Source organism: Rana temporaria, chromosome 1 (genome assembly GCF_905171775.1).
Source record: "Rana temporaria chromosome 1, aRanTem1.1, whole genome shotgun sequence".
Classification (NCBI taxonomy): Eukaryota; Metazoa; Chordata; class Amphibia; order Anura; family Ranidae; genus Rana; species Rana temporaria.
Genome location: NC_053489.1, coordinates 281,166,373 through 281,186,598, shown reverse-complemented (window position 1 = coordinate 281,186,598; position 20,226 = coordinate 281,166,373). Strand labels below are relative to the sequence as shown.

Here is a 20,226-nt window from a genome sequence, read left to right as displayed (position 1 = left end):
ACTACCTGATCTTTAGGAGCAAGCAATTTGGTTTGCTCCGAAATGTATTCAACTCCAACAACAACATATTGACATTGTCTGGGACAGACTGAAGAAAAGGAGTTTCCTTGAAAAGGATTACCCACAGACACACAGCTCTCCCACAATAACTGATTGATGGGTAACACCCAGACTGAAGGAAAAGGACATGAGAAAAAATAACCTGTAGATTTATCTGCAAAAGAAACATTTTGGTTTAAGCTGTCTGCTGCTGATAAGAGGATTCCAATACTGATTACTGACGATTCAAGATTAAACCAAATCTTTGAGACATCTGGACACTCAAACAGACATTGTTTAACAGAACCCACACTAACTGTTGTCTCCACTGGTGGCCACCTAAGCATGCCACAATTGGGATGCCATGAAGAAGGTATTAGGGCTAACACTGGGGCCAGCATCTTTAGGAACAATTAAGGTGCAGAGGTGAGACTAAAAAATTCAGAGCATTGGAAGCTGACCACAGACGTCAGAGAACCCCTGTAGGAAAGAAACGGGATGGCTATAGTTCCACAATTTTGGACTTACAGGTCCCAAAGGGGTAGATGTTTTCTCCTAGAAAAAAAGAGGGGCTAGGATAGAATACAACTCCTAAAACCACACAGGCATGGGAGCTAATAAAAAACAAAAATTACACCTTGGCCAAGGAGACTCCAAATGGTAGTACTATGCATCTGTGCTGTGACACAGAAGCCTTGAGGAGCCAAAGAAGGAGCTGGAAGCAGTTGTACAATTACCCTCTGCAACTAAATGCCTGAAGGGCAACCTACACAGGAGACCACAAGGATTAGCAAAAACCCAACCACTTAGTGCTGTGGATGCACACCTTTATGCTGATGATGGCTTCTCTTAGGGTTTAGCAGACTTCCTACCCCATACCTTACAGTTTGCCTGGGAATCAATACTCCAAAATGTAGAGGAATGAAAAGGGGGAGACTTAGCAGATCTTTCTTTAGACTTCTTACGCTAAGACAGATGAGTGCTCCTACCTCCAGTAATATCCTTAATAATAATGTCAAGGGTCATTTCGGAAAGACATCCCTTGTGCGCTCCTTGGAAGCAAAGTCCATAGTCCAGGCACTTTAACCAGAGTGCTCTGCACATGTGTATGGAAAAAAAGACCAATCAATGATAAGTAAGATCCCTGAATGTAGGAATGCCTTCCGTTGCCCTAGTGGCTTTCCTGGTAAAGTGGGCCACTAACAGATTCACACTGGATGTTGATCACTGCTTAACAAATCCTTCTCAAATTGGAAAAGGTTTGGTAAGCTTTAGGCATTCAAAAGGAATGAGGTAGCCCCCAGTGTTCAGCCTAAATGACAAAGTAGATCATCAGAGACAAGGCAAGGTGGACCTGGAAAGCTAACTGTGGCTAACTGTTTACCAGAATGAGGTCTGGAAAGCCAGTGCATGAAGATCTCTCCTAGGTTAGCCCCACAATGTCCAGTCCAGCAGGATCCGTTCATGGCAATTCAAAACCTAGCTCAGGACAGGCCATATCAGATAGTTGCACTCTTAGAGACCAGCTTTAGCAGGGATATAGAGAAGAGTCTTTTTTTTGTTGTTGGCCAATCCTCCTATAGGTGGTAGTATAATCTAAAGGTGAAAGACTCCATGTATCTATCAAGGCATGAGAAAGACAGTGGGGTTGATTCACTAAAATTGGAGAGTGCAAAATCTGATGCAGCTCTGCATAGAAACCAATCAGCTTCCAGGTTTTATATCAAAGCTTAATTTAACAAGCTGAAGTTAAAAGCTGATTGGCTACCATGCGCAGCTGCACTAGATTCTGCACTCTCCAATTTTAATAAATCAACCCCATTGTATTCCTTTTGGATAACTTAAATAGCTTTTATCCTGAAAACATGAAACTTTAGAAGAACAAAGACTGAACTGAGCAAAGTACCGATTTCAAGGTTGTCCTATAGCTATTTAATACAGAAACTTACAGTATTATATAACTCTTCCAATCTGTTTATTGTTAGAAAGCGATGCATATTCACGCCATATTCAATGAGTAATTTCACAAAGTCCACACGATCCATTACCAAGGCGTCTTGCATTGCTTGTTCCAAAGATCCCACCTTTCAAGAGAAATCAGTATCAAAAATGTAAAATCAACTTTCCTCTCATACAAAAAAAAAGCAGTTTAGTTAGTAAATATATATGTACTAGCTTACACATATATATATATATATATATATATATATATATATACACACATATATATATATATATATATATATATATATATATATATATATATATATATATATATATATATCTATCAAATTAATACATTTCATTTTGTAGTCTAACATTTTCCATATAGCTAAAAAGAACAACCAGTAAATGAAAACCCAATTTATAAAAGCTGTCCTGCCTGGAATAGATAATTGTCACTTTAGCCTAAATGTATAAGAAGCTATTCTGAAAATGACCAAAAGTAAGGCCAAAAAGCACGATACATGGATCAACATTTTTTTTTTTACACCAGTTTTTTTTTCTCATAAATGTAAAAACAAAAATGGGAACCAATTGCCACACAGACAGAGGTTATAAGAAAGTATTTTGTCAAGTTGAATAGTAAAGAAGGCTTGCATGGAGACTATGGAATTATCAGTTTTGGCGGAAAAGATCCTTTAGGCATAACATTAAAAGACTGGAAGACTGAGACCATGGGGGTTGATTTACTAAAGGCAAATACACTTTGCACTACAAGTGCACTGCAAGTACAGTCGCTGTAGAGGGGGACATGCAAGAAAGAAAAAAAGATTTTTTTTAGCTGCCACATGATTGGATGATAAAATCAGCAGAGCTTCTCCTCATTTCAGATCTTCCCCTCAGATCTACAGCAACTGCACTTCCAAGTGCACTTGTAGTGCAAAGTGGAGTTGCCTTTAGTAAATAACCCCCTTTGTGCCTAAACAAAAGCAGTTGTATTCCATGATTACTATGGGATGGGTTCCCCAAAAAGACATGAAAAGCCAGTGGATAATTACAACTACAATATCAGTAATGGATTGAGTGCCCCCACCCCCCAAATAGCATTTTATTGCAATTACATTTTTTGATTTTGAAACAAAGCTCCAAAAGCAACAGTCTTCTTTATGTATTCATATATAATTATATATAGTTACATGCACTGTAAAAGTAGTTACAGGAAACAGTAGAACTTAACTCATAGGAGACTATAGCTAAAGTAACTGCTAAGTGGACAAGCATCAGTGAAAAATGTAATTAGCTCAGGTACCTGGGGATATGATCCTGACACTGATTAGAAAGTACGGTTCCTACAAATAATGTGTTTTTAAAGAGAAACTATAAAGTTTTCTATTCCTCTAGGCATCTGGAATCAGTAATTTGGGGGCTGTTCATCCAAGTGGAAAATAGGAGTTCACATAGTTCTGGTCAGGTGTACAGCACAACAGGTTGAAACCAGATTACGAAAAGCAAAAAGGAACTTTCAAAATGAAAGAAAGACTATCAGGAATTAAGATCCTATGCACAAATGTGTTGAAAGCTTCCATGGGAAAAAGAGAAGATCACCTATTTTCCTTTATGCCTACATGTCAACCCCCGTACACACGATCGGAATTTTCGATGGAAAGAGTCAGACGGACTTTTTCCATCGGAAATTACGACCCTGTGTATGCCCCATCGGACTTTTTTCCTGGGATTCCATCGGAATTCTGATGTTAGTTTGGCTGGGCAAAAGCCAGATTGTGTGTACGGGGCATAAGGCTTATGTTTTTCAAAAAACAGATGTACCACCAGGGTTCTGCAGCCCACCACAACTAAGCAATCTTTTGCATTTAGCTGTGTTCTATAACTTCAGAATACAAGTAACAATACTAAGATCAAAAATACAAACTTTCCAGTGCTGTCCATACACTAGTATGTGTTTTTTTGCAATGTCCACCCTGTTCCAAGTCAGTGCCAAGCTTAACTGGTCTGGGGCAGACATGTTGGTTCCTACAAAAAAAAAAATAGTTAAAAAATAAATAAATTTTTGCATACTGAAATACAAACATTTTTTAATTTATTGTTGTAACAGATAAAATTGCTTCATATACAGTAAAGTAGTGCTATACATTTAATCTTAAAATGGCACTAATAGCTACTTGTTTTTTTCCCCCTAAAATTTCCTTAAGATAAAATAAATATCAGCACAAGGGAGATTACTTACAATTGATGCCATGCGTCACTTGAGCTGCTGTCTCCTCCTTTAGTAGAAATCCTCCTTTTCCAACCCTGTCACCGTAAACTCCTGATGTCAGGGGTAATTAGAAAAAATGGAGCTGTGACAGGCACACATCAAGAGTGCCAACTGTATCCATTGTTTCAGCCCACCTCTTATTTTTATAAAAGCTGTACTATAGCCACTATGAATGAAACAGGACCCATGAAGGAAGGGTAGCCCCTCCATTCCAATAATAGGCCTTGTTTCATTCATAGATGCTATAGTACCGCTTCTATAAAACAAGGAGGTGGGTAAACAAATTGCTCATTTACACTTTATTGGCCAGAAAACCCACATGAATAAGACATTATTATTATTTTTTTTTAATATTTTAAAAAAATATATATTTAACAGCCCTGCTGGGGGGCTTTGGTGATATATCAGGGGTCTAAACAGACCCCTTATGTCTCACTTTTGACAAAGAGAAAATGCTGGAGGACACAGTCCTCATTCTCTATCTCTACAGCCTCAGCTGCATAGAAAAAATGAACAGGAATAGCTCTGTACAGAGCTTCCTGTTCATTTACAAACTAAAGCATAGTAAGCACTGTTTAATATGCTTCAGTTAATGAACACAGTGAGTGTTAACCACTCACTGTGTTAATTCAGAAAAAGAAGGGGCCCCCTTCCACACTCTCCATCCTGAAACAATCCCCCACGGTAGCAGGCAGTAGAGAGAGGTGGGGAAGTCGGCAGTGCTGCGGGGGACGGGGGGCAGGGGGCACACGGGGGGCCTGGTCAGCAGAAGGAAGGGGAACCTGGACAGGAGGGTGGTGGGGTTAGAATTTACTGGAACCATTCCCCTGTAGTTCACCTATGAAGCAGCTGAAAGACGGTGGGAGGGAGAGGAGGAGAAGCTAGCATTCAGCTGATGCAGAGGGGAGCTACAGGGAATAAATTTTAGTACATGCTGTCCCTGCCACTCCTCCTTCTGCTTGTCAGCTGCCTAGGCCTCTATGTTGAACTGATGAGGTATGGGCCCCATACAGGGCGACTGGTGGTACCCCTTTATTTGCGGCCTTGAGCCCTACTATCCTGCTAAAGTCACCAACCATAACTAGTTTAAAATGATTGTAAACCTTTGTGTTTTTTTGTTTTTTTATTAGAAACACGTTATGCTTACCTGCTCTGTGCATTGGTTTTGCACAGAGCTGCCCCGAACCTCCTCTTCTGGGGCCCCCCATAGGCACTCCTGGCTCCACTAATTCTGCAAGTACTCCCATAGGAGCCACTTCCTATGGGGGCACTCATGCGGGCTTGATCCCAAGCCATGCTGCCTGCATCTCTAGACACAGACAACGGAGCTTGGCCCTGTCCCCCACTCCCTCGTCACGGAATTGAATTAACAGCAATCTACCCAGTGAGGAGGGACACAGTGGAGAGAGTCACTGCTCTTGGGCACTCAGGTAAGTATAAGGGGGGCTGGGGGGAGAATCATCTTGATAGAAGGGTTTTTACCTTAATGTAGAGAATGCATTAAGGTAGAAAAACCTAAGGCTATAGAATTTTAGAATTTAAAACTGTATATAAAGATAAAACGTTTTATTTTTTTATAGATGATGACGTGTGACAACATATTTTTTATAGTCGACTTCTCTATGCGACCATTTTAAATGTGTCAGGAGAGTGTGCACTTCTCCATCATAGCTGCTGGTTCCAGCATCCTGGTTTTGGCTGTGGCATTCTCATTGTCTGTCTGTCCACCTGCAAGGTGATTCATGTGGCTAGTCTCTAAGTGGAGACAAAACCTGATCTAAGCTAGCCAAGCCTGCAGTCTCCATCTTGTTATAGTGTGTGTAATACTTGTACATACTTGCCAGCACACCTGGATCTTCAAATGCAGTCCAAAGCTTTTATTGCAGAGAGATCACATCACAAAAGAACAAGTGCAACGTTTTATGGCCAAGCAGGACCCCTTCATCAAGCATGTGATGGCAAACCTAGTACCAGTAGGCCTGATTGCCTTATGGAAAAGGGGACTGCTAGAGATGAAGAACACAGAAGCTAGCTACAGTGTCTGACCATTTGCGTTAGGGGTAAGCATGACAAAATGGAAGTAAGGACAATTTTACATTTTAATTTGACCTTCACCCCAATCATCCAAAAAAGCACAGTTGGATATGTAGTTAATCGGCAATAACAAAACCTACAGTATATTTACTTTTAACTCTAGGCTTTACTTTCCTGAAATACCTTGCAAAAGTTTCTTCTCCCCTCTCCTTCTGGTGGCCAATTTGCGGTAAGGACAGAGGAATATCTCTCTCTCTTTCCTTTCCAGGAGCTTGCTACCCCCCCCCCCCATAGCCTAACAACAGTGGTTATCTTTCAACATTTATTAAAATGTCTGAAGATTTTTCCCAGGCAAACTGTATGGTTGTACATATTATTATGAGGCAGGCAGAATAACATTAATCTGGTGATTTTGCCGTATTTTTTCCAATGCACTCAGAAATGTTGTATATTACCTTTTAAAAGCGCTGTCAAGATGGCCACATCAATATCTTGTTGTTCTTCAGACTCAGCGTCAAATATAGTGATCTGACAGAAGAAACAAGTATTTAATCTTGATACCACAAACCCAGACTTATAAAGTTGAACTGCAGGCAGATATAAATGATACCTTTTTAATCCAGGAAATAATTCATTAAATGGATGTTCAAATAAACTAGTATAAATACCTGAACTGCTACAGTAGGAATCATATTTACAGGGGAAGGACAAACCAATCAGTCTCTACTAAAGTTACATAGTCATCATGCTGCTCCAGACACATCTGAATGATAATGTTATTTTATTTTACAAGATGCACTTCTTGTGTCATGACAAGGCATGATGGGAATTATAGTTCCTGAAAAACTGGAAGGCCGTAGTTTGGAGATTCCTGCATTAACCACTTAAGACCCGGACCAATATGCAGGTTAAGGACCTGGCCCCTTTTGCGATTCGGCACTTTGTCGCTTTAACTAACAAGTGCACGGTCGTGCGACGTGGCTCCCAAACAAATTTGGCGTCCTTTTTTCCCCACAAATAGAGCTTTCTTTTGGTAGTATTTGATCACCTCTGCGGTTTTTATTTTTTGCGATATAAACAAAAATAGAGCGACAATTTTGAAAAAAATTCAATATTTTTTACTTTTTGCTATAATAAATATCCCCAAAAAATATATATAAAAAATGTTTTTTCCTCAGTTTAGGCCGATACATATTCTTCTACTTATTTTTAGTAAAAAAAAATCGCAATAAGCGTTTATTGATTGGTTTGCGCAAAAGTTACAGCCTTTACGAAATAGGGTGATAGTTTTATAGCATTTTTATTAATAATTTTTTTTTTTTACTAGTAATGGCGGCGATCAGCGATTTTTTTCGTGACTGCGACATTATGGCGGACACATCGGACACATTTGACAAATTTTTGGGACCATTGTCATTTTCACAGCGAAAAGTGCTATAAAAATGCACTGATTACTGTGAAAATTACAATGGCAGTAAATGGGTTAACCATTAGGGGGCACTAAAGGGTAAAGTGTGCCCTAAGGGAGTGATTCTTACTGTAGGGGGGGCGTGGCTGGACATGTGACGTCACTGATTGTCGTTCCCTATAACAGGGAAGAACAGGGAAGGTGTGTTTACACTCACCTCTCCCCGTTCTTCAGCTCCTGTGACCTGATCACTTGACACCGGTGGCGATCAGGTCTGCGGGTCCCGCGGGCGCGGTCACGGAGCTTCAGACCGGGTCGTGTGCGCGCTGCCGGCCGGTTGGGCTCTTAAAGGGCAACGTACCTGTAGGTGCCTGTGCCCAGCCATGCCATTCTGCCGACGTATATCGGCGTTAGGCGGTCCTTAAGTGGTTAAGGTAAAAAAAGTTTTTAGGTTTAGTAACACTTTAATGCACAGTTTGATTGGGCAACTATGTGGAAGATGTGGTTTAATGTTGATATGCACTTGGGGGCTAAAAACATGCATGCATTCTAGGAGTACAGTTGGATGAGTCAATGGTTGAGAAGAACCTGGGTGCTCTGGTAGATCATAGATATAAGATTAGCATATAACACCAAGCTGCAGTTTCTAAAGTAAGCAAGAGCTAATTTTACCCCTGTACAAAGCATTAGTAAGTCTTTTTTTTTTTGAATATGCAGTTCACAGAATGGATATTGGGGCACTAGAAAAAGTACAGAGAAGGACAACCAAACTATTAAGAGGCATGGGGATCTCAGTTATGAGAAAATATTAGCTGATTTGAATGTATTCTCCCTTGAGAAGAGGCGATTAAGGGGAGATATGATCATCCTGCATAAAAACGTATGTGACCCATATAGTGAACCTGCCACAGAGCTATTCAATTTAAAAGAGATGTATGGGGTACACATAAAAAACCTTATACTCACCTAGGTGGATGCAGCATTGATCCAAACACAGTGGATTGCTCAGTTCTCCCCTTCGCTCTGAACAGAGAGCAGTGGCTGTCAGTCGCTGGCTCCCTGCTCTACCTCTCCAGCACTCACTGGAGCGCTGGGCTGGGGAGGGGAGGGAGCGGCTGGCTTAGTCTCCCAGCAGTGCAGCTGAGAGGCAGAGCCAGCTGCCTGTCCAAGCATCTGAGTAGATCCCAGCTGTACAGTCAGGATCTTTTCCCAGCATGGACCAGCTGATCAACATCAGCCAATAGCAGGATTTAGCTTGCTGTCGGCTGAAACCAGGTCACAGGAGTGCAGAACGAACTGTACTTCTGTGATCCCCAGAAGTAGTAGGGCCAAAAAAGCTTTGACCATACTTCTCCTTTAAGGTCATTACAAGGGGCAAGGTGGCATCTGGAGGAAAAGAACACTTATACAGCTGCTTGTTTGGGGGAGGGGATTCTATATTAGGAAGTGCAGAACTTTGGTGTGTGTTTGCATATCTGAATATTAACATTCATAGGTAACACCACCACCAGAGACTGCTGTTCAATGAATATCCAATTGGCATTGGAGGATCAGGAAAGATTTTTTCCCCCATTGGGGCAAATTGGACCACACTTTATAGGGTTTTTTGTCTTCCTCTGGTTCGACTGTAGGTAAACTGTTCTGTATATTGAGGTTTTTTATTAATTTATTTCTTTGTATTTATTTTTTTGTATTGGTTGAACTAGATGGCTGTGTGTCTTTTTTTAAACCTTACTAACTATGGATACAAGGCTGGGGATGGAGGCAAACATCTTTCCAGAGTGCTACCAAACAGTTGGTTCATTTTTGCCAATAACCTTACCCATTTGAATTTACATTCCTAAAATCTAGCAAAAAGTAAATGCATGACAGGAAAAGTAAATGCATGACAGGAAGACTTACTGAATCCCGGAACTCCATACACTCTAGCAGAATAGATAAAATATCATTTGCTTGTCTATGACCGAGATTAAACGTTCTCTGGATCATCTGCAAGATTTCATCCTTTAGGTGTGGAGAGATTTCTCTGAGAGAAGCAAAGATGGAAACACTGGTGTTATCAAACAGGAAGCAGCCCAAAGCAACTAGTTAAAAAAACTTTTAACAGCTTTTAAGAAGAATATTAAAAATGTTATTATGCTTTTGGTTGGGTCACTCCACGTTAATGCTTTTGGGGTTCTCACTGAAAACACATAACAACAATAATTACTAATTAATATTTTAAAGAAACATACACATAGGTAATACAGGTGTCAAAGCAGTAAAATAATATTTTTTTTCCAAAAATTACAGTTATTTTAAGTTGAGTCCTTCGATAATACAATCACATGGACAAAATAAAGATTCTCATTATGGTGTTATGGTATTAAACCCTGGTTTAACACAGGAATAACGTATAAAATACTGTATCTAATTCTGTAAGTAAAAGTTAGTTTCCTTGTTTTTTTAACTGCTGGCTGCTGAAAATAAAATTAACCTATATATATTTTAGTGTCTATTTGGGCCTTTGAGCCAACTTTATTAAAAAAAATATATATACATATACATTTACTAACAAAACCATTTTTCATGGAATCATGTTCAACATACTGGCAAAAACTTAAAGGAGAAGTATGGCCAAAGGCTAAAAATCTGCTGTAGGCTGACGTCACAAAGCCTGTCCAGGATCTACAGGGATCTGCACAGAATCCGGACCAGGTAGGTGGCTCAGCCTCTCAGGACACTGCTACGAGCCTGAGCCAGCTGCCTCTGCTCCCGCCTCCACCACAGTCTGGCGCTCCAGTGAGCGTCGGAGGTGCATCTGCTGGTTCTGGTAAGGCTTCATTCTTGACATTGGTGGTGAACCACAAGGTGAATCTGTAATCCTAGTAAAATCATATCCTCCAATACATGGTGGTGTACACATTGGATTTTTTTTGGGGTAAATTTTTTATTTTGGTTCACTTTTGCACACACTTTATGAATACTATCAGTTAGTATATATATATATATATATATATATATATATATATATATATATATATATAAATTTTAATGTTTGTACTGTATATCTGACTGTTTTTATTGCTTGAGACTTTTTATATCTGCCAGTGTGTTTTCTTCTTTTTAGCATTGTATTTAAAAATACAGTGGCCATACTGCTTCTTTACAAAAAAAAAACACATGTTGCACACATTTATGAAGCACAGTAGTGTGCTTTATAAATGTGCACTTTGCTCTGCTAGTTTCAGGAGTCTGAATGTGGTAGAGCACAGCAGAAATGAATAAAAGTCACGCAAAGAAAAGTAGATGATCCCGATCATGTGACCTATCAAAGCCACATGAGCAACTTTCCTCCAATCACGGAGCTCTCTTTCTCTTTGATACTAAGCAGGGAATCTAGCTAGGTATTGCTGAAACATTTTCAGGCCATTGGGACGTTTACAAACCTGGTGTAACATATCGTCACAGAAGTAGTAGGGAATTATAAAAAAGAAACACAATTATAATGTCTGCAGAATCCAGATTTAAAGAACTGATGTGCAATACACAGCAATATTAATAATCTCTTTATAAATTTTCCTCTGACAAACCTAAAAAATACTGTATTCATAAACAGAAAAACAATAGCAACATTAGCTTACCTTCCATCGGCAGTGTGCTTGTGAGTGAAGGCCAAAATGTCAGCTGCCCTTCCTGTCCCCTCACATACCACTACAGGAACTGGTGGTGTACTCCTAACATATTCCCATACCATAAGGATCACATTTGGACCTCCTTCTACAACCAAGCCAACCACCGGAACGCCTTGTCCCATTCCTGTAATTATATTATATCAATAAATTGAAGCCATTTTATAAATTATTTACAAATCTACATTTTAGTATATGTATAGGAGTTTATACATTTGAGACATGCTGGCAACAAAAGATTTTCATAAACAATATAACAAACCTTCTCATTTTTAAAAAAGTTGCTCTACTGCAAGGGTCTCCAAACGTTCTAAACAAAGGGCCAGTTTGCTGTCCTTCAAACTTTATGGGGGCCAGACTGTGGCCAGTGGGAACAGAAAATATCCTGGTGGCAGTGGGAGTAAACGATACTCCACATTGGTATTAGGAGGAGTAATAGTGCTCCATTGTTGGTATCGATGGGAGAAATAGTGCTCCATTGTTGGTATCAATGGGAGAAATAGTGCCCTATCATTGGTGTCAGTGGGAGAAATAGTACCCCATCATTGGTATCAGTGGAAGGAATAGTGCCCAGTCATTGGTGTCAGTGGTAAGAAAAGCACTCCATCATTGGTCTTTCAAACACAATTAAAAAAAAAAACAGTAAGGTTAGACCAATTTTTTTGTATAAAGTGAAATATTATACCTAACATGTCATGCTTTAAAATTGTGCGTGGTCGTGGAATGGCGACAAACTATGGTACTTAAAAATCTCCATAGGCGATGCTTTAAACATTTTTAGTTACAGAGGAGGTCTTGAGCTAGAATTAATGCTCTCGCTCTACAATTGCAGCGATACCTCATATGTGTGGTTTGAATACCGTTTACATATGCAGGTGCGGCTTATGTATGCGTTCGCTTCTGCGAGCAAGCTCTGATGGATGAGGCATTTTCTTATTATTTATTTTACTTTTTTTTATGTTTTACACTGTTCCTTTAATTTTTTTATCACTTTTATTTCTATTACAAGGAATTTAAACATCCATTGTAATATAAATAAGCATGACAGGTCTTCTTTATTGAGAGATCTGGGGTCAAAAAGACCTCAGATCTCTCATTTACCTTTAAAAAAATAAAAATAAATTACCTTTAAAGCCAAGAGGCGGAAGTGACGTCAGACGTTGTTCCGGTCCTCTTCGGGCATAGAGCTGAGTGGGGGCTATCTTGTCCTCACTCGGTTTCCTGCCCAGGCATCCAAAGGATCGGATCAGCTCCGGGCTTTTCGACAGGTCCGGTAAGCTTAGAGATGATCGGGAAGTGGCGGGAAGAGGGGGGCCTATAAAAATGATCTCTTGGTGAATGCGCTGCTGAGACCACTTTTATATGCAAGCCAATCGCCTGCTGTAAATAAAGATACCGGGGTTATGGCAGCTAGCTTCTGCCATAACCCTGGCATTTTTATGTCAAAATGTATATTTAGAGTTAGGTGGTCGGTGAGTGGTTAAATATCGGTTGTCTTTGTTTTTAATAGAGATAAGAGTTCTGTAATTTTTCAGGTTGTCAGTAAAAAAATTGTGTTCTGTCAGTAAATTTTTCATGCTTTGTCAGTAAAAAAAAAGCCATGGGAGGTTAGTAACATTAGTGGGGGGGGGGGGGTAGTGCCCCACCATTGGTATGAGTTGGAGGAATAGTGCCCTATCGTTGGTATCAACGGTATCATTGGTATCAGTGAGAGGTATAGTGCCCCATCATTGGTATCAGTTAGAGGAATAGATGAAGAGGAACAGAAGGGAGGGACTTGTGTCCTGTACTATATTTCAAGAAAATTATTTTATTGGTAAAAAAAAGTTTTATTAATTGCATATTACACACAGAATCTTAGGCTGGCCATACATTATACTATTTTCTTATTCAATTTCCTTTAGATTTACCTTCAGCTATCTAGCGCAAGGGCCTGCCTGATTGAAAACAAATTAAAAGTGTTTAGGTTTGACCTTATATTATATGGTTTTGGTAAATATAAAGGAAAATTGTACAAGAAAACTGTATAATGTATGGCCAACCTTAGTCTTAACCATAGGGCATTCAAAAGCAGTCCAACTGAGGGGTGGGGAAATCAGCAAACATTGCTAACAGGCCCATGTTACAAAGAGATCATAAAAAGGGCTTGACAGAACCCAAAGAGTAGCTTGCAGCACCTTATTCCCAAAACTGGCATCAGAGGCCCGAACATTAACCTGATTAAGCTTAAAGGAGAGCTGTGGGTACAGTATACGCTTTCATTTTATAACTTAAACATTGTAATAGCAGTACAAATCACAGTTATTTTTGACAATCCAATATATTTACATAAAAAATATCATGCTATGAGTGCTGCCTGACTGCTAACAATCTCTTTCCACAACTTCCTGGAACAAAGAAGTAGACTCTTAAGCACATACCATGTAAAAACAAGTGGAGTTAAGTTTTCTTTGGATGTTTGGGATCAGGACATAATGAGGGGAGGAACAATTCCTGGTTGAGGTGGAAAGAGAAATAAGGATTTAGGTTTTAAGACAACCTTGTCCTTGTGTAACACTAGGAAAGACTCTTTAAAGGGCAAGACCACTAACTAACCATCTACTGTATGTAGAGGTGAAAGTAAAAGAAAGAGAAATGCCACCTTGTAAGTATGGTCAGATAAGGGAATATCCCTAATGAAGCTGAAAGGCAGCCTCTGAAGGGCCAAAAGATACAGGTTAGGGTTTCAAACAGTCACAGAGGAATGTATAGGGGGAGAAATGTACACGACACCCTGCACAAAAGCCTTAACTAAAGAATGAGACATCAATGATCTTTGAAACAGAAAATCAGGCACAAGATTTTCCTCTTGAAGGCCAGATGCTTGTCCACACCAGGCTGGAGAAAACAAAGAATGCATCCCACAGTGTACATCGTAGGATGAAATTGCATAGTCCTGCACCAAGCAAAGTAGACAATCCAGGTGTGAAGCAGAGCTCCATCCAGCAGCACTTCCACAGGTCTCAGCCCAGGGGAAGAGAGCGAGCACAGTGCCTGTCCTAAATAATTATTATATCCCCCAACCAGCATGCACCAGTGGCTTAAACCTCCTACTAGATTGGCTGAAAGAAATGTAAATATTTATAACTCAGTCTTGTTTATGAAATCTCATACTATGGCCAATGATAGCAGTGACACCTACTGGCAACATTAAGAAATCAAAACCCCACAGAGTTTAGGGAAGACCAAGTGAAAAACTAACAGTCTGGGCTAACTACTACCAAGCCAAAAACAAAATTTAGATCGTAGCCACTGTTTAGGACGAGGGGATCACAAAGAATTTATATGGGGATCATTAAAGAAAAAGTACTAGTTCAGCTGCATCACAACTTACTAGTATGTATTTTCTGCAGAGAAATGTATTCCTCCAGGTTCCTTCTAAGTTTCATCTCATTACCAAAATTTCCAACTGTGCCATCATCCACCATGATAAAATGAGAGTGCATACTGTTCAGACAGCTGAGTTTACTAAGTGGATTCAACAGGGTTTGGTAAAGACAAACTGCCTACAATAAAAAAGCACAGTTTTACTTCATAGCTATTGACATCAAACATTGTTTAAAACATACAGTAGGCAATGCAACATATTAAAATGACCTGGAATTTTAAGGATTAAATTATATGTAAACCTTCACTTTGTAAAACCCATTCAGTTTAAAATAGAAATGAAAGGCAAACATTTGTGTATAAATATAAAAAACATAAAAAAAACTTCATAAGGGATAACCTACACTCTGCTATAACAGCTGGAGGAGGAGGAACAGAAACAGCACTACACTGAACTTCCCAGTGAATGGCTGTGTGGAGGGGGGGAGGGGTGTCAGCACAAGTCTGATCATTAGAGGATAGCAAGACTTCCCAATACAGCCAGCAAACCATGGTGAGTTTTCCTGCTTAGTGTGGTCAATTTTAATAGGAAAGCAGAAGGACTAGCAGGAACACCAGGGATTTAAAACAAAGGAAGCAATACAAAGAGAACAGGGTATTTTTTCATACAAATACAGTACATGGTACAGCAGGTACATACATTATCAGGAAAATTAAATGTTGGGTTTACATACTCTTTAATATAAATAATGAAATAAAACACTAAAAACATTTTCGGTTCTAATAGCATTTAATAGAAAGAAATAAAAACTAAAAACACTTACATCTTTTCCTATAAGATCCTTTTGATTCTCAATAACTCCCCACGGTGGGATTCCGATTGCACAGATTTTTCTTAGATGTTGGGATGCATGTGCTTTCAGGGCATCACCTACATGTTTAGAGACTCCTAAAAAAAAATAGGATGGTGGGTGAGAATTTGTCAGGCTGTGTAGATTAAAACATGATGAAAGTCTGGTTTCATTTAAGAACACAAAACAAAATATATTTTTTTTAAATATGACAATTTGATTTTGAAATAAATAATAATACTTACAGTATATGTAATATATGTAATAAGTTTGCTTTACAGAAAGAGGCATGAGCAGCCAGACATACCCACCTTATAGTAGGACAGCCCAAGAAATACCCATATGTTCATTATACACAAGCATTGAAGGTGGAATGAGAATGCAAACGGACCACTTTTCTGCAATTTCCAACTACAAAACTGTGAAAAGATCCTCTCCCCGCAATCACTGTCACAATTTGAAAACAGTGTGGCTGTGCAGGAATCCGCCACATGGCTGCATCTTTCGTTCACAGTTTACTGTGAATGAATTAGACTGCAAATACCGTTGGTCTCTGCACCCGACAGCTTGTAGTTCTCAATGAACTGCAAGTGCGCCGGGGACTGTCCTTGTTTATTGATTCTTCCTGCCACTCAGTATCTGCCAGTCTGTATTGGAGATACAGGCAGACAGCTTACTGTGTGAACTCCAAGATCCATGCATTGCACCCACACTCTGCTGATTGCGAGGGCAAGGGTGCAATGTAAAAAAATAATAATATAATATTTGCACTGACCTGCAAAAAAACATTTTTTTTAAAAGGTGAACTTACCCTTTAAAAAGCCATTTACAATCTATAATCTGTATTTGCGATTTGGGTTTAATCGTATTCAATTTGTTGATTGTTTTAAAAAAAAATAGAGTTTTCTGTATAAATTTATTTTGTCGTTTGTTAGGCCCCGTACACGCGACCGAGTTTCTCGGCAGAATTCAGCCAGAAACTCGGTCGGAGCTGAATTCTGCCGAGAAACCCTGCCGTGTGTACACTTTCGGCCGAGGAAGCCGACGAGGACCTCGGCGAGGAAATAGAGAACATGTTCTCTATTTCCTCGTTGTTCAATGGGAAATTTCGGCTCGCCGAGATCCTCGGTGGCTTCACAAGGAACTCGACGGGCAAAACGATGTGTTTTGCCCGTCGAGTTCCTCGGACGTGTGTACGGGGCCTAACACTAAAAAAAAAATAACATCCATAGGAAATCCTGGGCCAAAAACTCTGCTTGCGGTAAGCACTAATTATTATTATTTTTTTTGTTATATATATCAAGATTTTAAGGATGGTACTAAATGAAAATAAATTAAAAAGAAAAAAAAAACGTAATTTTGGATCCACTGGAAATTACATTGGTACAAATTGTGCATTTATTCAGTTAATATGTTTGTAGTGGGAAATTGCATAAAAGTGCTCAGTTTATGATCTCATGCCACGTTCAATGCTTGTGTAAAACTTTTTATTCCAAGCAGTCCACATAAATCAGGGATATGCAATTAGCGGACCTCCAGCTGTTGCAGAACTACAATTCCCATGAGGCATAGCAAGACTCTGATAGCCACAAGCATGAAACCCAGAGGCAAAAGCATGATGGGACTTGTAGTTTTGCAACAGTTGGAGGTCCGCTAATTGCATATCCCTGACATAAATGATCCTATAATTGCATATAAAAAAAATTAACTAGAATTAGTGATAATTTATTCAAAGAAAAAACAAATATATAATCCAAAACCTTCTCTGATGACCTGCGAAGTTTCAAAATAAATCCTGTAACATATAATGTAAGACAAGGTATAATGCCTACCTGTGTTAATGCCCTCTGTAAGGATCCATGCCCCTGTAGTCTTTGCTGCCTTCACCAAACCTTTACCAAAAACTTGCTTCACTTTAGGAGGAAGTTTAAAATTCTGAATTCCTCCATGAACAGATATGACAAGTTTGGGAAGCTCCATCTGCCATTCTTTTATCATCAGGTGCATCAACTGGTCCAGAGCTGTGTCATACGATACTCTTATATACTGAGAAAAAAATATATAAGTGCCTTGAATCTCTGACCCAGTCTTTTTTTTTTTTTTAAATAGTAAAACAGTGAAAGTGAATTATAACAATGATGTTTATGTAACTACCAGTATGTCCTGTTGTTAACATGAATAACTAGCACAACTCTAAGTAAAGGTGAAGGAAAAACAACCAATGAAACTATTGGGAAGCAACTTCAAACAATGATTAATATTTGATCTGTAATGAGTAAATATTAAATTGCTGGCATGGTACATGATGTCACGCGATGACTTTATACTTTGACTGTCTCCCCATAATTTGCTTCCCATGAAATTTGAAGGAATACTCTGAGATTCTAGAAATTTTAGACATTATACTTTAAAGTTAATCTATAAAACCAGAGGAAAAGAAAAGTAAAGTAAAGTAATGTTCACAACAACCAATTAGCTGTCTATGTTTATCCTGTAACCTGTCACAGAAAAAACTCGGTCAACTGTAATCAATTGATATTTATTTCAACTTTCCCCTCTTCCCCATCACAGCTTCTGGCAATTGTTGTGAGGTCCCACCCATGAGGAGTCAACTGAGACAGAGACATTCCAGTTGGGGGGGGGGATCAAAACTCAAAGCGGATTTTGGGTAAAAAAAAGTGTGTCTCCAGAGAAAGTTGTATGAATCTTGGTTGAAATCATTGGTAAAAACACCCCTTTATGTATGAGATTTATGTAAAAATTTAATATTTTCATGTAAAAATAGATCCTAAAATAAGATACTAAATGCAGTTATATTCAATTATAAATTTAATTAATTAATTCTAATATCTCAGATGATTATCAAACTGTATCTGATGTAAATTGTGTTAAGCTATTTCCACAGTGTAAAGACAATATCTAAACCTTGTGTATGTTGTAGATATTTGTGAGATATGACAAAAAATGCTTGGTATGTGCTAACAGGAAGATACAAACACAACATTCTCAAATTCTAAATATTATGCCCTACCTTTGCATGATATGTATGATGGCCATCCTGAAAATTGATGGTGCCAAATGCATCTGTGGGGCTTGCCTTTGTATGTTTGTGAACTAGCCATTCTTCACCATTGCATCTCTCTCGTGGATTAGAAGAAGCTGGCCAGTCATAATCTAAACCTGGATGATCTCCAATTAATCTCCCACAGTAGCATCTAAGACACAATTTAGCATTTTGCATTAGTCCAGTTCATTTTGACTAAAGTCATGTTTTTATGGATAATGTCAAATAAATTGTAGGTACTATATTCAGGTATCTGCTTAGAAAACAACCTTTGTGGCCACATTATACAAACCTTGGTTCCATAAAATTCCAGCTTGAGTGCCTTCTTAACATTATAGATTTGACAAAGAATACCTGTCCATAATTCAACTACCCTCAAACTAAAGGCCCCTTTGCAGGAGGGCTTTAGTATCATAAACATATGTGCTTATTTCAGGAGTAGTTTAATATCACTAAGGAACTTCCCACATGTTGGGGTTTACCTCACTATTAATGACCTGTAGAAAAATATACATTTACCATGAGACCTAGGACTAACTCCTGGACTGGAGAGTTTGAATTTGAGAATGGACTATGTCAAGTTTCGCCTGTGGAAGAAACACTTAACCACACTACTGATACACACTACAGTTTTGTTTTTTTTGTGCAACCCAGCAGGTTGCACGAAACAAAACTGTCAGCTCCGGTTGGTGACACTGTACTAACCATGCGATCTCCCCTCGCTGAGCTGTTGTGTTATGACAGGGGGACAAAGAAGAACACTCTGATCGCTCTCTGCTATTGGCTGAGAGCGCTGATTGGGAGTCGGTCGGCTACGGGTTTTCTAGAATGCACGTTCCGCTTTTGTTGGAAAGGCCAACATACACACAGGCACAATGTCAGCCATTCATTTAGGGTTTTTTTGTCTCTCGAAATTCTGCCCATTTGTATGGGAATTTAGGCTAGTCCTGGACTAAATTCTCCAAATGATAATCCAAATGATGTGATAGTTTCAACAACAATCTCTAAAAGGTCAGCATCCATCCAAATGTCTGTAAGCCTGGACAGACAACTTCACATTGTCTGAAACACTTTTAACTCAACTTGAGGTTGCCATTAAGTATCCCATCATTGGGGTGCCATGAAAATGCTAAAGGGCTAGCCACCTTGGTAAATGCCTAAGATGTAGATGATAAGTAAAAGGACAGGGCCACAGACTGGTAGTGCAGGTACTCTGTCAAATTATATAAATCACTGTAAATAACCATGTTAGATGTCCATAGAAGCCAGAAACTCTTCCTGGTAATGGGAGACAATGACTGATTTTGTATATTCCATACAGAATTTCTGGAGTTATATGAAAACATTCCAAGCTTTGAGATCCAGAGTTGGTTGAATTCCCCTTTTGGCTTGGGAACAGCAAAAAAATTGTAGTGAATGGATAGATAAAGAGGGAGAAAATGTAGAAGTACATTCCTTAGGTTTCTTCCGGTGAGGAATATGGCTACTCTAGCCACCAGTAGCATCCTTGATGATGTTGTCAAGAGCTGGCCCAAAGAGACACTTGGGTTAATTTACTAACATTAGAGAGTGCA

At 39.1% G+C, this 20,226-nt stretch overlaps 1 protein-coding gene across 1 annotated transcript in view; it reads right to left on the bottom strand.

The window, feature by feature from the left end:
• Positions 1-20,226, bottom strand: part of TRPM6 (transient receptor potential cation channel subfamily M member 6) — a 253,247-nt gene that overhangs the window by 146,042 nt on the left and 86,979 nt on the right. Inside the window, exons 6-14 of the mRNA XM_040324943.1 lie at positions 18,620-18,803; positions 17,421-17,634; positions 15,562-15,686; positions 14,745-14,916; positions 11,324-11,498; positions 9,603-9,726; positions 6,748-6,820; positions 3,914-4,014; positions 1,989-2,123 (exon numbers count right to left, since the gene is read on the bottom strand). Of these exons, the coding sequence (XP_040180877.1) occupies positions 1,989-2,123; positions 3,914-4,014; positions 6,748-6,820; positions 9,603-9,726; positions 11,324-11,498; positions 14,745-14,916; positions 15,562-15,686; positions 17,421-17,634; positions 18,620-18,803 (1,303 nt within the window). The remainder of the gene's footprint in view (positions 1-1,988; positions 2,124-3,913; positions 4,015-6,747; positions 6,821-9,602; positions 9,727-11,323; positions 11,499-14,744; positions 14,917-15,561; positions 15,687-17,420; positions 17,635-18,619; positions 18,804-20,226) is intronic.